General features: G+C 31.9%; 1 protein-coding gene across 1 annotated transcript; it reads right to left on the bottom strand.

Annotated features, from left to right (window-relative positions):
• Positions 1 to 3,188: 3,188 nt before the first annotated feature.
• Positions 3,189 to 5,322, bottom strand: LOC148601179 (uncharacterized). Its single transcript, XM_088556269.1, has 4 exons — positions 5,306 to 5,322; positions 4,523 to 4,644; positions 3,893 to 4,174; positions 3,189 to 3,309 (listed from the first exon to the last, which is right to left on the bottom strand). The coding sequence occupies exons 2-4, from the start codon at positions 4,638 to 4,640 to the stop codon at positions 3,290 to 3,292; spliced, it is 420 nt and encodes a 139-aa protein (XP_088412395.1). The 5' UTR covers positions 4,641 to 4,644; positions 5,306 to 5,322; the 3' UTR covers positions 3,189 to 3,289.
• Between the last annotated feature and the right edge of the window lie 8,080 nt (positions 5,323 to 13,402).

Raw genomic sequence — 13,402 nt, 5'->3', positions numbered from 1 at the left:
AATTTCGGTGGTAGCAGTACTGTTCGCCAGCATGTACGTTTTCTTAACAGGGTTTTGCATGATCGCTAATTTATATATCCTTATGATAGAAAGGATTTTTCTTAAATTGGACGAAACGAAGTATTTTCGAGCACTGTGTAGTGTCATTGTCATTCATCCAGGAAGTTTTCAATTCTTTGGTACCTGCATTTGCCAATTTGACGGACCCTTTGATGGTGTCTTGGTCGTCCATGCATGATTGCAAGCTCTTCCCAGACCTCCGTTCTATAATGATATTTGCTGTAAGCCTCTACCGTTATCGCTTAGAAGGGTATGCAGTGCCCCTATCAACAAAAAAAATCAAGAAAATGATATAGGACCTCTTCACCGTTCTATACTTCAGGGATCTCAAAACACTGAATCTCGTTAAATGATCTTGGTAATGCATCATCCATTTTAAGTCATTGTACGGTATGACTGGAAATCTACCAAATCAAACTGACGTGCGGAATTAAAGTCAGTGGATAGTATTGGTTTCACTACTAGTTTGAAAATCTCGGAACTCTTTCGTTTAATGATACATTGTTCCCAATAATTTCTAAAGATTCTGATTATTGCTCTGCCGATACTTGCAGACCGTTTTTTGAGTTCCTTCTTGCTTCCTTATTGATCCCTTCATGCCCAGTGCCAATGTGGACAGTCTCAATCACAGGGTACCTGTCCTCTATAGCCTCATAATATAGGATTGGATCATCTGAAAGTCGAAATACCAAATATCAGAGTAAAAACTAAATCAATTCTGCTTTTACCTTTGTTTCTCTTTATGCATATTCCATTGTTATTGTCACTGAATAACGATATTTATGGAATCATTTTTTCGTATCAAATACGTGCTTCGATTGATTTGTTATTTATTTATGGGTAGTTTTAAGAAACTTGTAGGAGGGTGTTGGAGGGCTTAACTATTACTTAGTTTGGGGGTATCTATCAACATTCATTATGTTTCAGATATTAAAACAAACATTTCTTACCGTTTTGCCGACGTCGTATCAGTTTCTGAAATCTTTGCACTTGAATAAGGTACGTTTCTTCATTGCTGTATCACATATTTTTTATTACCGCTAAAATGTTGGTTTCCTTGATTATCAAGTGCCGATCTTGATCAATTTTCTTATCAACAGTTTTTGCATTCAAAGCCGTTTGGATTAAGTCATCAATTTTAAACTAGGTGTGTAGTACATTGTGCTGTGATGTATTATTTCTAGTTAGTTTCAATATGGAGAAAACTTATCCTGGTGGTCAACCATTCTCAATATCAGAATGAGCACAAACTAAATCAGTAGTTTTAACTGAATGACAAATTTATTTATTAATTATATGCTCCCCAAGAAAATACTAACAACATTTTAAGGATTGAGAAAGATGTCAAATAAGTGTACCGTAAAGTCAATTAATTACTTCCATGCATTTTTAGAATATAGATTTTATATTACAAATTATAATTTGTCCAAGCGGTTTTTGGACAAATTGTAATTTGTACAAAGTCAAAATATAAATTATTATATGAAGATTTGAAATGTGATGGCAGTGTTCCATATCATTTTTCAGATAGAACACAACAGCTACCTAGACAGGGTCGAAATCCTTGAAGACGATAAAGTTCCTATTATGTAAATGATATATCGAGATGAAAAATGGCATATGGATGATTCAGAAAGAGATGGAAATAAAACACCAGAATCGGTCATGTTTCTTTTTGTTGTGAATTTGATAATATTTTAAGGATAGAAATCCTAAAATATGAAAATATTCATTCAGCAGATAACACAATAATATAAGTACGAGCTCTACAATGGCGATCTTTGGAAAAGCTGGGAAATTTGGAATTTTCTATAAAGAAGAAGCAAAGGCATTGATTGCACAAGTCAAGTAAAAGTCAAACAGAATTGACTTGTAATGGTGTTATCATTTCAAGGAGAAGCACTAGAAGAGCATGCAGTGATAACATTTCCCGAGCAATTACATTAAATCCGGTTCTATGTGTGGTTTGTGCATCTAGTTCCTGTTTTTTTCTTTAAGTGGATATGTGTCAGGTGACTTATTTCTCTTCTTCTGTCTGCTTTTATTCCGGGCTTTGCTTTGATTTCCTCTTAGGTTTGATTACAGCTTTAAACTAAGGAAATGATTCCCATTAGTTTACCCTCAATATATTTTGTTTTGTTTGAAAAAGCTAAATTATCATTCAATCTATGAGTTATGTTATTATTCTAAATAAATTTCCCCCGACTCTTCTTTTCGTCTTTTTGGAATGTTCGAGAGCCAGAGCTTGCCGTAACTATGCATACTTTTTGTATCGCGCTAGACTTCTGACAGTTAGGTTTCTGGAACAGGGTTATGTTGCTTAAAGAAATATTGTGGTCGTCATCATGAACAAATGGACCGTTTCGGAGTATCCATCTGCACCATGACAACTGGTTTGTTAAAGTGTCATGGTTTTCCTTTCCTCTTTTGTCTAATCCGGTCTTGACTTTTTTTGAACACATCGACGGGATTTCTAGAAAAGCAGGGGACGCTTACCCTACCGATGCTCCTGGTCCATGATCCCAGTTTTTAGTGGAGTACGAGTTGATCATTTATTTTGTTTTTTGCATGTATTATTTTGGTAGCTTTATGTTCTTTGTTGTGATTGTCTGTTTTTTCATGTCTGGTTTTGGTCCCTGGATTACATTCTTTTGATTCCCGCCAGAATCTTGGTTCCCTTGATTACTCTTTTAGTGTTCCATACAATATAATATGGCATGTACCGAACTGCAACAATGGCATTGTATTAAACGCTTGACTGGTAAATAATTGTTTCCCGATAATGTTAAATCAATTACCAAGTCATCACTTGAAAAGCTCCTTGATTTTGCAACCAGCATCGATAATGGTGGCTATTAGGTTACGTTGCTCACAAATGTGCTTATCTTTGGTACTTACCTATTATGCTAATGTAATTCACTCACTGGCACTGTAATGTGGTCTTCATTTTCTTTCTATCGACTTAAAGACTTTCATCCGAAACATTTTAACACATTTACGAAAATGTCTGTTTTTTATTATTTGTTTATGTCGATTATTAAAAAAGACATATATTATTTACTACATATACAATATCCATCCGTTTAGTAAAAGGCGTTATTGTTTTAAATTGATACATAAGAAATAAAAACAAAAAAAAAAATTTATTGCGGCATATCTTGTCATCATTTTGTCTGTATTCACGGCGTCCAGGTGGTATAGCAGTTTAAAAAAGGGATTGAGATAAAGCTTAGTATGCACCTTTTGTTCCTACAAAAGAGAATACGATTAAGTGTTTCGACTTTTAAGGTCTTGATCTCCTCACATAATCTTAAAGTAAATGAAAGTAACAATAAAAATTTCAGTAGATTATGTACCATTGGAGACTTTCAAAAGACGAAACATATATATATAATCAGGTTTGAAATGTATGAAGAATTATTTAGAACTGAACGACAACTAAAGGCTGTAACTACTTATATATATATACATCGGATCAATTTGATACAGGGAAGATAACGTAAACTTATTGACGGGTCTGAAAAATTCCCAATGATGTTAGAACTGTCAAATTTGCGATGCAAATTTTTGGTCGCTCCCTCCGCGGGACTCGAACTCGTACCGCTGTGACATCTATGGCAAAACCGCCTGCACTAAGTCCAGCGCCCTAGACCACTCGTCCAGCTATATATATATATGTTTTGTGAGTTTTATGCTGAGGAAGGATATCAGTTATCCGAAATATTCAATTTAAATTTTAACCATCTTCTGGTGATGTTAAACATATGTAGACGTTTATAGACGTTTGATTTATTCAACAGTATTTATATTATTCATTTTAAACTAAACGTACCAAGACCAAGCCCTAAACCTAATCCACCACTAGATCCGAGAAGTAGTCCACCACCACTTCCGATGCCAATTCCACCACCGCTGATTGGTCCTCCGAGAATGGGACCGCTCAGAATTGGTCCGCTGAGGACTGGAGCACTGATGACTGGTGCAGATGCTTTGATAACGGCTGATGGCACACTGACAACTGATGCACTTACCAATGGTGCACTCACTACGGCTGGGCCATATCCGAGACCACCGATGCCACCCAGTCCACCAAGACTTCCAATACCACCTATTCCTATTGAATTGACAATTGACCATTGAGTGATATTCTGCAACATTATCAGATCGAATTTAAATGTTGTTTCAAATGAAGATAACATGGATATCTATGATATGAAAATAAATCGTTTCGCACATGACTAAATAAAAACAAGGGATCTGGACCCATTTCAAATTAGGACGGTCACTAACACCTTTCAACGTTTTTCTCATTTTGTGTATCAAAAGTTAAAATATTAACTTTTCTTTTATTTTAGATAACATGTGACAAAAGTATTTTCAAGTTCAAATATACCATTTCCAGTTGTTTTTTTAATAATGCATGGTGAGACTAGAACAAAATATAATATCAAATACCACTTACCAATACCCCCACCAACTAGGCCACCTCCTAGTCCAAGTCCTACTCCTAATCCACCCTTCAAGGTTGCCATACAAGCTGATACCAAGAGAAGGAGGGTTATGCAGGTGAGGAATTGCATTATGCTGAAAGGCAAATTTAAACATTCTAAGCAGTATGTTCTTACAACATTAACAAACTAATAAGTAAACTCTCCAGGCAACTGTCAAAGAATTTAAGTCCATATAACAAATGACAATATTCAGGCAAAAAAAAAGGAAGTCTGAAACACCCACAGCAATAGAGAAGATTTGAATGATATTATAAAACTCAAATATTTTAGAATATGTTTTCAATAATCATTTTTCAGATTTCCTTTCTTTTTAACAAGATACACATCTAATAATTATCCTATTCCACTTTTATGGCCACAAAATAACCACCTCAACCGTAGCCATATAGCAATATGGAAATACATTTTGAGGACTCGATTTTCGAATCAAATTTCATATAAATTTGACATAAGTGAAACCATTTGGTTTGTTAGCATTAATCTGACTAATTGAAGATAGGAAATCAACATTTGGCGAGCATTTAAAACATTTGTTTAACAAAATATTCATAAAATCAACTCAACCTTCTTGATGTTTGGAAAAAAAACGGAAGTATTGGTAAGAAAACAATTTCAATCAAAACGAATTTGTAGATATAAATGGATATGAATATAATTTTATATACAACAAGAAATTTAATAAAAAAAAACAAATTTTTAGCGGAAAACAAAGTTGATAAGTACAATGTACTTACGGTTGTATTAAGATATTAGTGGTAATAAAATAGGCATAATAATGTCCTTTATATACTGTTTGTTGGGCTAAGAAAACAATGATGGAAGCGATTTTTTTTCTAAAATAGGAAACACGTGCCCTTTATCGTGTAAATAAATGATATATCTCAAACAAAAAAGGCATTTTTATCATCACAAGCGACCTCTCTATAGTTTAAATAACAAGACAATTGGTGATGTTTTGAATTTTAATGTTTATTTTGACTGAAAACTTTTTTTTTCTCACTTTTTATGTATCACGCTGACTAGTAATGTTATTTCATCATCAAAGGGTTCTGTAGTCTACTCTAGGTATTACCACATATTACTTCACAACTGTAAAACAAATATGTTTTTGGATGGAGTGTCAAAAGTACAGAAAATTGTCAAAATTGTCAAAGACGGGAGGACGAAATAAGTGATAATTAATACATATACACATATGTATCGAAAACACAATTTACGATCTTCATCGTTGAAATAATCACATGCAGAAACTTTGGCACAAAAGGTTGCTTAAATGTTGATTTCAACAATATGGTTCAGCGGCTCATGCAGAAGCTACTTAGACAATTATATTGACAATTAAGTATTGTCTTCTACTTGACATAAACTACCACTGTTTTTTGAAACTATGATAAAAGCTTGTTACAACGATTTTCTTGTGAGACAAGACCTTTAACCCGTGTCCTGCAAGACGGTAATATGATCAACTCACTTTTGTGCTCGACAAAAATTACACCTGTGTTTTAAATTTTAGTTATACGGTTGATTACATGTATAACTCCTCGTTTTCGTAAGTATAACTACATTTTTCTGGCACATAAAACCATATTTCATTCATAACAAACTTTTGTCATTGTCGTAGTCAGTTTACGTTAGACTTCTAATACCCTTCAATTCATGCTTTATATTTTGCTTCAAAAAATCTGCTCCTTAGAAAAGCTTTCCATATCCATATTATTTTTTTTGTGAGTTTTAACATACCAACTTGAGGTATGAATAAGTTTTTTGAAAGATATATTGACGGAAACTGTCCAAATATATGCGCATATAAAAAGTCAACAGACGGAGAAAATGTTTTAAACAATACAAAATAAGCCTATTTTACAAACAGGACTGCAAGGTATGAACTATAGTTTATATGATTGGCGTTAGTTCTGGTGTTTGGAAGGAACAGTATTGCCAATTTGAAAGACCAAAGTTGTAAAACTAATTGAAGGTCTTGTCCGCAGGAAAAGGAACGACAGATAACGGAAATGGAGCTTTTGACGTATCTAAAATTGAAAGTGCTAAAATAGGTCATGGTAAAGATCGTAACAAATTGACACCAAGATCCTATTAAACTTCTGTGTAAGCAGCTAAACAATGGTCTGAAAATTAACACAACAGCTTGTTCTGTCACAAAACATATCTGCAACATACTTTTAATTTTTAGAAATAGTACACTTATGGTCTAAATTTTATTTTCGATCTATAAAAAAATGTCAACAAGTTTATCTTTTCGTCTTCGAAATTCGATGGTTATTTTAAATTTTGTCTTTACTTGTGACGGAATATCCGATAAGATCTTTGTTTTTGCCACAATTTAATGATTGTTTCCGTAAACTACAGAACTCATTGATGACGTAATACCAGCTCCAGTCCGCGTGATACATAAAAAGTACAATGACAGATTTCAGTCAGAGTTGTAAACATTAAAATTCAAACTGTCACTTTTTGTTATTGAAGCTTAGAAAGGTCAATTTTAATGACATGTTCGTCTTGGATTTGATTTTGCAATTTGTCACTTTTGAGTAATACAAAAAAGGGATTGTGTTTCTATTTTTAGAAGAAGTTTGCTTGCATCATCATTTTTTTCAACCGCACAAAAAAGTATATAAAGAATATGATTTTACCCATCAATATACAACTGATACCTGAAAACAACAGTAAGTACAATTTATTCATTACTTGTATTCATGGCTACAATATTGTGTTTTTGAAATCAAATTTTGTTTTTTTCTTTTTTTCTATAGATACATAAATAGATTTAGATTATCCTATTGTTATCAAAGCAAATTTTCCCAAAGATTTTTTTGTATAGCTTAAACTAGTGAAAATGTAATAAATTTCTGCATTAATGTTCTCGGAAAAGTATCTCATTTCGTTAAAAAAAGTTTTTCATTTTATCTCTTGAATTAATTAAAATATACCGGTCGTGAATAATTCACTAGCAATTATCTTATATTATATCAATTTACAACTAATAAGCTGAGGTAATATATTGTTATCAACAAATTGTCAAACGTTTGACATTTGGCAAAATAAATGCTAAACAAAATACATATTAATTTTACCAGTTAGTTGCCTGTAAACCAATGTCTTCAGAATTATTATTTAGCTTTCAGCTAAAGAAGTGGCAAAACACATTTTTTTAATTTTGATTTTTCAAAAAAAATCAAGTATAAATAAATGAAGATATCCTAAAAATGCATTTGGAAGAATAATAAAGGAAACCGACACTCAAGTGGAAATAAAAAAGAATGCAACCCAGGACTGAAAGACTAAAAGGGAAAACAGACTCAAACAAACCAAACATGAAATAAACAAAATAAAACGTAAAATGAATTAAAAGTGAATGACAATATATTCCCGATAACTTTGCTTAAAACACGTTTTTTAATTGTACTTTTAGCACAATGCAATTCCTCCGTTGTGCAACTCTTCTTCTCATGGCATCAGCCTGTATGGCTACACTTAAAGGAAGTGGACTCCCACTAGGAGGTAGCCTTGTAGGGGGTATTGGTAAGTGCTATTTCATATTTACAACTTGTTTTAGTCTAGTAATTCATAAATCAACAAAATTGAAAATGTCAATATTTTTTACTCGTTAAAACTGCTGAAACTAGACACATTTTGTTAAAATAAAAAAGAGCAGTAACCTTTCTGCAATTTAATACACAAATGCAATATGGTGAACTTGAATGCAAGCATAATAAATATTTATTCTTGCAACCTGCAAACATTAAAATGGGTCGATTTCTCTTGTTTTAATCTGATTTTATGAGCACCGAGAATTATTCGCAATGATGACAATCCAAAAGATATAATGTACATTCTTTAGGTCTTGGTGGTCTCGGTGGTCTTGGATATGGTCCAGCCGTAGTAAGTGCACCTTTGGTAAACTTACCAGTTGTCAGTGCAACATCTGCCGTTATTAAAGCATCTGCACCAGTCATCAGTTCTCCAGTCCTCAGCGGACCAATTCTGAGCGGTCCAATCCTTGGAGGTCCAATCGTAGGGGGTGGAATTGGCATCGGAGGTGGTGGATTACTCCTTGATGGTGGTGGTGGATTAGGTTTAGGGCTCGGTCTTGGTAAGTTTAATTTGTAATCACTACATCATTTAACATTTTGTAATCCCCCCTAAAAACGAATATTTTTTATTTGTCTTCCACTTTCAAATATTTATTATATCTTTCATACTAAATTCTGAGCATAAATCAATTAAAGAATTTACAACTATGTAAGCATGTAATATTCTTACCTGTTATGGCGATGTTTTTTGCAATTACTTTCATCAATATAAAATTTGACATACAATGAGATCGGCATAATCTGTCATAATGAAGTATTTAAATATTCATATTATCTTTTGTAGGAACGAAAGGCACTTACTAAGCATTACTTTGAACGCCCATTCATATAGTCGTCAGGGATAAAGACAGAACTGATGTCACTACGTGATATGCCACAATGAAAACTTATTTTTTACTAGTATTCAGTGTTTTTTTTTTGTATTGTTGAAATTCAAAAACCGTATCCATGAATATATATACTTTCCATTCATCAAACAAAGCAATTACCAAACAAATAACAAAACAAAACAATAAAAAAACAAAAACAAAAACAAAAACAAAAACAAAGAAAAAACAAACAAACAAAAACAAAAACAAAACACAATAGAACAAAAAAAAAAGAAAAAGAAAACATAATTGCATTTGGTTTAGAATGTATTTTTCATTAGAGTTGGGAAAAATTAATATACCTCCATCGACAAAGAAAAATATATTTGTCATATTAAATCAAATTATGAAAGCTTTTAGGTTTTTTTTTTACACAATAATGTCTTATTACTCTTAAAATAGCCTCAAATAATGCATTATAAACAAGACTTTGATTCGTTAATATTACCTAAGCTAAATTAGAAATGCAAATATTGTAAAGCATTTTCAATGTTTTAGTTACAATTGAAGCATCCAAACATTTTAAATAAGTTAAATTGATATCAGAATATGACATAAATCTGTTATTAAAACAATGGCAATCATTCTATTAGAGTTATAGCGTAAGTTTGATCATTTTTACAGTCAGTGTTCTACTTCTTTTAGCAATGAAAACTTATTTCATCCGTGCGCAAATAACAGACATGTATGTTCGTGAGGCTGTATAAACATATTCTATATTCCAAGGTTATCTTTTTGTTAACTTCATGTTTAGTGCACAAAGTTTTCAAAGACTTTAAAATTTGAAATTAGGCAGAATTGTTGGCAACATTTCAATACCTCTTAAAAGTTTTACAAACATTGAAATTGATTCAAACTTTTATGAAAACCTGATTGAGAAGTAGCATTCTAATGTAATGTTTCAGGAAAATGTTGAGGTAACTGAGTATTATTGAATACAAAAATATCACTTGCACATATTGCAAATTTCGATATCCTGTACATGTCTTTCAATGAATAACACCTATCATTGGTAGCATTACAACAAAATACACAGGAGGATCAAAATCCAAACATCAGTTGTATATAAGGAGTACTCAAAACCAAAACCATCGTAACAGGAAGCCATATCTATAACAAAGAGGTTCTACATTGTGTAATGCAAGGAATGATATCTCAATTATTTAGGGATTTGGAAATTTGAAACAATCAAATGTTGATAATTGAAAAAGGTCAGACAAGTGTGACTGCTTGATTCTGAATAAATTCAGGGATGTTGGTCCATCAGTGGCAACGACCAAGTGGTTATTAAATACAAAACAATATCATTCATATAAATATTACAACTTTCGATATGCTGGAAACAGTACAAAACATATTTTCTGAAAACATTATTCACTTTTTAAGTAAAAAAGTATATATTTCTATGTTTCTATGTTTTCTAAATTTCTGATTTCAAACTTTTAAACGTAATATAATAGAACATCTTAAAATATATACAAATATTAAAACATTGCTTAAACACAGAAAATACCATATTAATTTAATTGCATATTTCCATATGTAGTACATGAGTTTTAGTGCCTAACTCTAATCAGCAACACGATTGAGCACATTTCATTAGTTAAAAAACTGATCGACAGTAAAATAATTAGAAATCAAAATAGAGATTCAATATTATTGTTCGTAAAACAATCAAGGAGGAATTTTCGAAAAAATGGATGATTTATATTCTGGCTGTTTTTTTATTTATCCATCAAATTATTTAGAAAAAAGGATAATGCAAAAAGCAAAGATATTTTTTTTCAAATTTAAAATATCTATATGTTTTGCTTGTTTCTAACTTTACTCTTAAACAATAGTTATTACATCTCAACCTCTAATCCTTCACTAACCACAAACACAAACTAGTATATGTAAAATTTTAATGAATATGTGCATTTTTATAGTGCTATATACAGTATATGCAATATTTAGTCTTTGAAAGACATTAGGTTGTACAACTATTATAATTACTTCCCAGGTCCATACATTTCACTAAGACAAGATCATTAACAATGAAGTCATGGTAGAAATTCTCCGATTTAGCTTAAAGAAGATTAGACTTAATATTTTTCAATGTTTTCTCAAAGATGACCTTGAATGAACATATTTTAAACATACTTTAAATGTAGCCAACATAGGTAACTGAACTTGATTTCGAAATGAGTCTTATTAAAATGTAATAATGACAAAATTTTACAACAAGTATGGATTTGTTGGAAATTTTCCGGCAATTGCTTACATCCTGAAAGAATGTTTCCTGTCGATTATCTGTTCTAGAAAGAGGCTTTTTACAACAAATGTTTATGATATATATGTCATAATTTGTTTAATATTCTAACACAATTAGTTCATTGAAATATATATATAAAAACCAAAACTGGTTTAAAGGTTTATAATGAAAAAATACTTTTAATTTAAAAAAGTAAGAGTCGAAGTACATGAACTAGCTTAAAAATGCCCCGTTGACATATTTTTTACACTTTTGTTAGATTTGATGTTGTTGATTTTTATGTATTATTTGAGTGAAAGTACTTTTATTCGAGAATACCAATTTTCGTGTTTTTTTTTCTTTTTTCAAGTACGTAAGCTTGTTTTGGTTTTTATCATTAGTACATCTTGCCTTTTATTTGGAATCATGATTCGTGCTTTTTCCGACATAGGGAAAACATATGAATGATTCTTCTGAAGTATCCGAGAAAGCCTCTAAAACGATATCATATGCTATATTCGTCGATCTAGTTTTGGGGATTTGATACATCGCATCTACCCCAAAGAACTTGAAATAAAGGATACTACAGACACTTTGAAGTCAGTCTCATATCTTGATCTCCACTTAGAGATCAGTGGTAAAGGAAAACTATTGACCAAACTTAACGACAACCATATTGACTTTTCATTCAGAATTTTCAACTTTCCTTTCATCTGTGATAACATGCCTTCAGCACCTGCGTATGGAGTTTTCATATCACAATTCAAACGATTTTCCTGAACTTGCCGTAATTGGGTAGACGTTTTGTTTCGCGCTAGACGTCTTATACTATGACTTCTGGAACAGGGTTATGTTGCTATAAGATTAAAGTCATCACTACAGAAGTTTTACGGTCGTCATCATGAACTCGCACCATGAAAACTGATTTGTTCAATATGTCATAGTTTTCCTTTCCGCTTTCCTCTACCCCGGACTTGACTTTTTATGAGCACTTCGCCGGGAGTCCAGTGCAAGCACATTTCATTCCAACTTCAGTCAGTTATCAGACATGTTAGATAATCTCTGCGAAGTAGGTGAAAATCTACGCTCAATATATTCTGTTTTACATTTGGTATTAAGTTAACATTATCGATAACTATGTTTGATGACGGTGATTCGATAAGGTCCATGGGGTATTTGAAAACGAATGTGACACTAATATATTTTTGAACTTCTTGTAATGAACAATTGGACGGATTACCAGTTTGGGTGACGGTGTCCTCATAATGATAAGAGGCCAATGTCGAAACATGTAGCCGTAACAAAGATGGATTGTGAAAGCTAGGATAGATTTCTTGGCTTTCTTATTTACATTTTCTCTGATTTTAGCATAATTGATACGCTAATAAAACCAGTATGTATTTATTGCACCGTTATACCTACATATGATGACAGGAGAATATGAAAATATTTAAAGCAAACGGAAAAATATTTTAATGATGTAAAGTAAATACAAATGTATACTTGTAATTATTGAGTACATTTCTGAACGGTTTTACTCAATCGTCCCTGTAAATCATATCAGAATTAATGCTTACGTGTCTCGATAGCACAGTGTAACAATATGAAGTCGTTTGAAAATTGACAAGAAACAGTATTTCTGTGAAATTAAATATGTAATAGAAAAACACAAAATTCTTTGTCAAATGTAAATAGACCACAAACCAGAGTCAAATTAAACTCATTTTACACTTGTAGCAGAAGTAATACTGAACGTTCAAATGTTATATCTATTTCTTGTATTGTATTTATATAACAAGAAGGGAAATAGTGAATATGTCAAAGAAAAAAATACACCACTAAGATGACAAATGTTGGCTTTAGCCCATGCATGGGTCTTCAATAAACGACGAAACCCTCACTCCACAGGACAGGCTTTATTTAGCATTGTTATGCCCATATAGCTGCAACGTATTTGTTTTCAAGTATTGCTGGTGTTATATTAATATTTATAGTTAAATACTTTGCCCTAGTAAACCTAATTATTATTCGACAACACATTTTATATTTTAGCAGTTTATTTTGATTACATTTACCGAAGTATGACATTATTTATGAAACCTGCAAATAACGCAATAC

Source organism: Perna viridis, chromosome 12 (assembly GCF_037379345.1).
Source record: "Perna viridis isolate PV_CMFRI_1.1 ecotype Kerala chromosome 12, ASM3737934v1, whole genome shotgun sequence".
In the NCBI taxonomy this organism is placed as follows: Eukaryota; Metazoa; Mollusca; class Bivalvia; order Mytilida; family Mytilidae; genus Perna; species Perna viridis.
The sequence above is the reverse complement of the archived record's forward strand: the minus strand, read 5'-3'. Positions and strand labels throughout refer to the sequence as shown.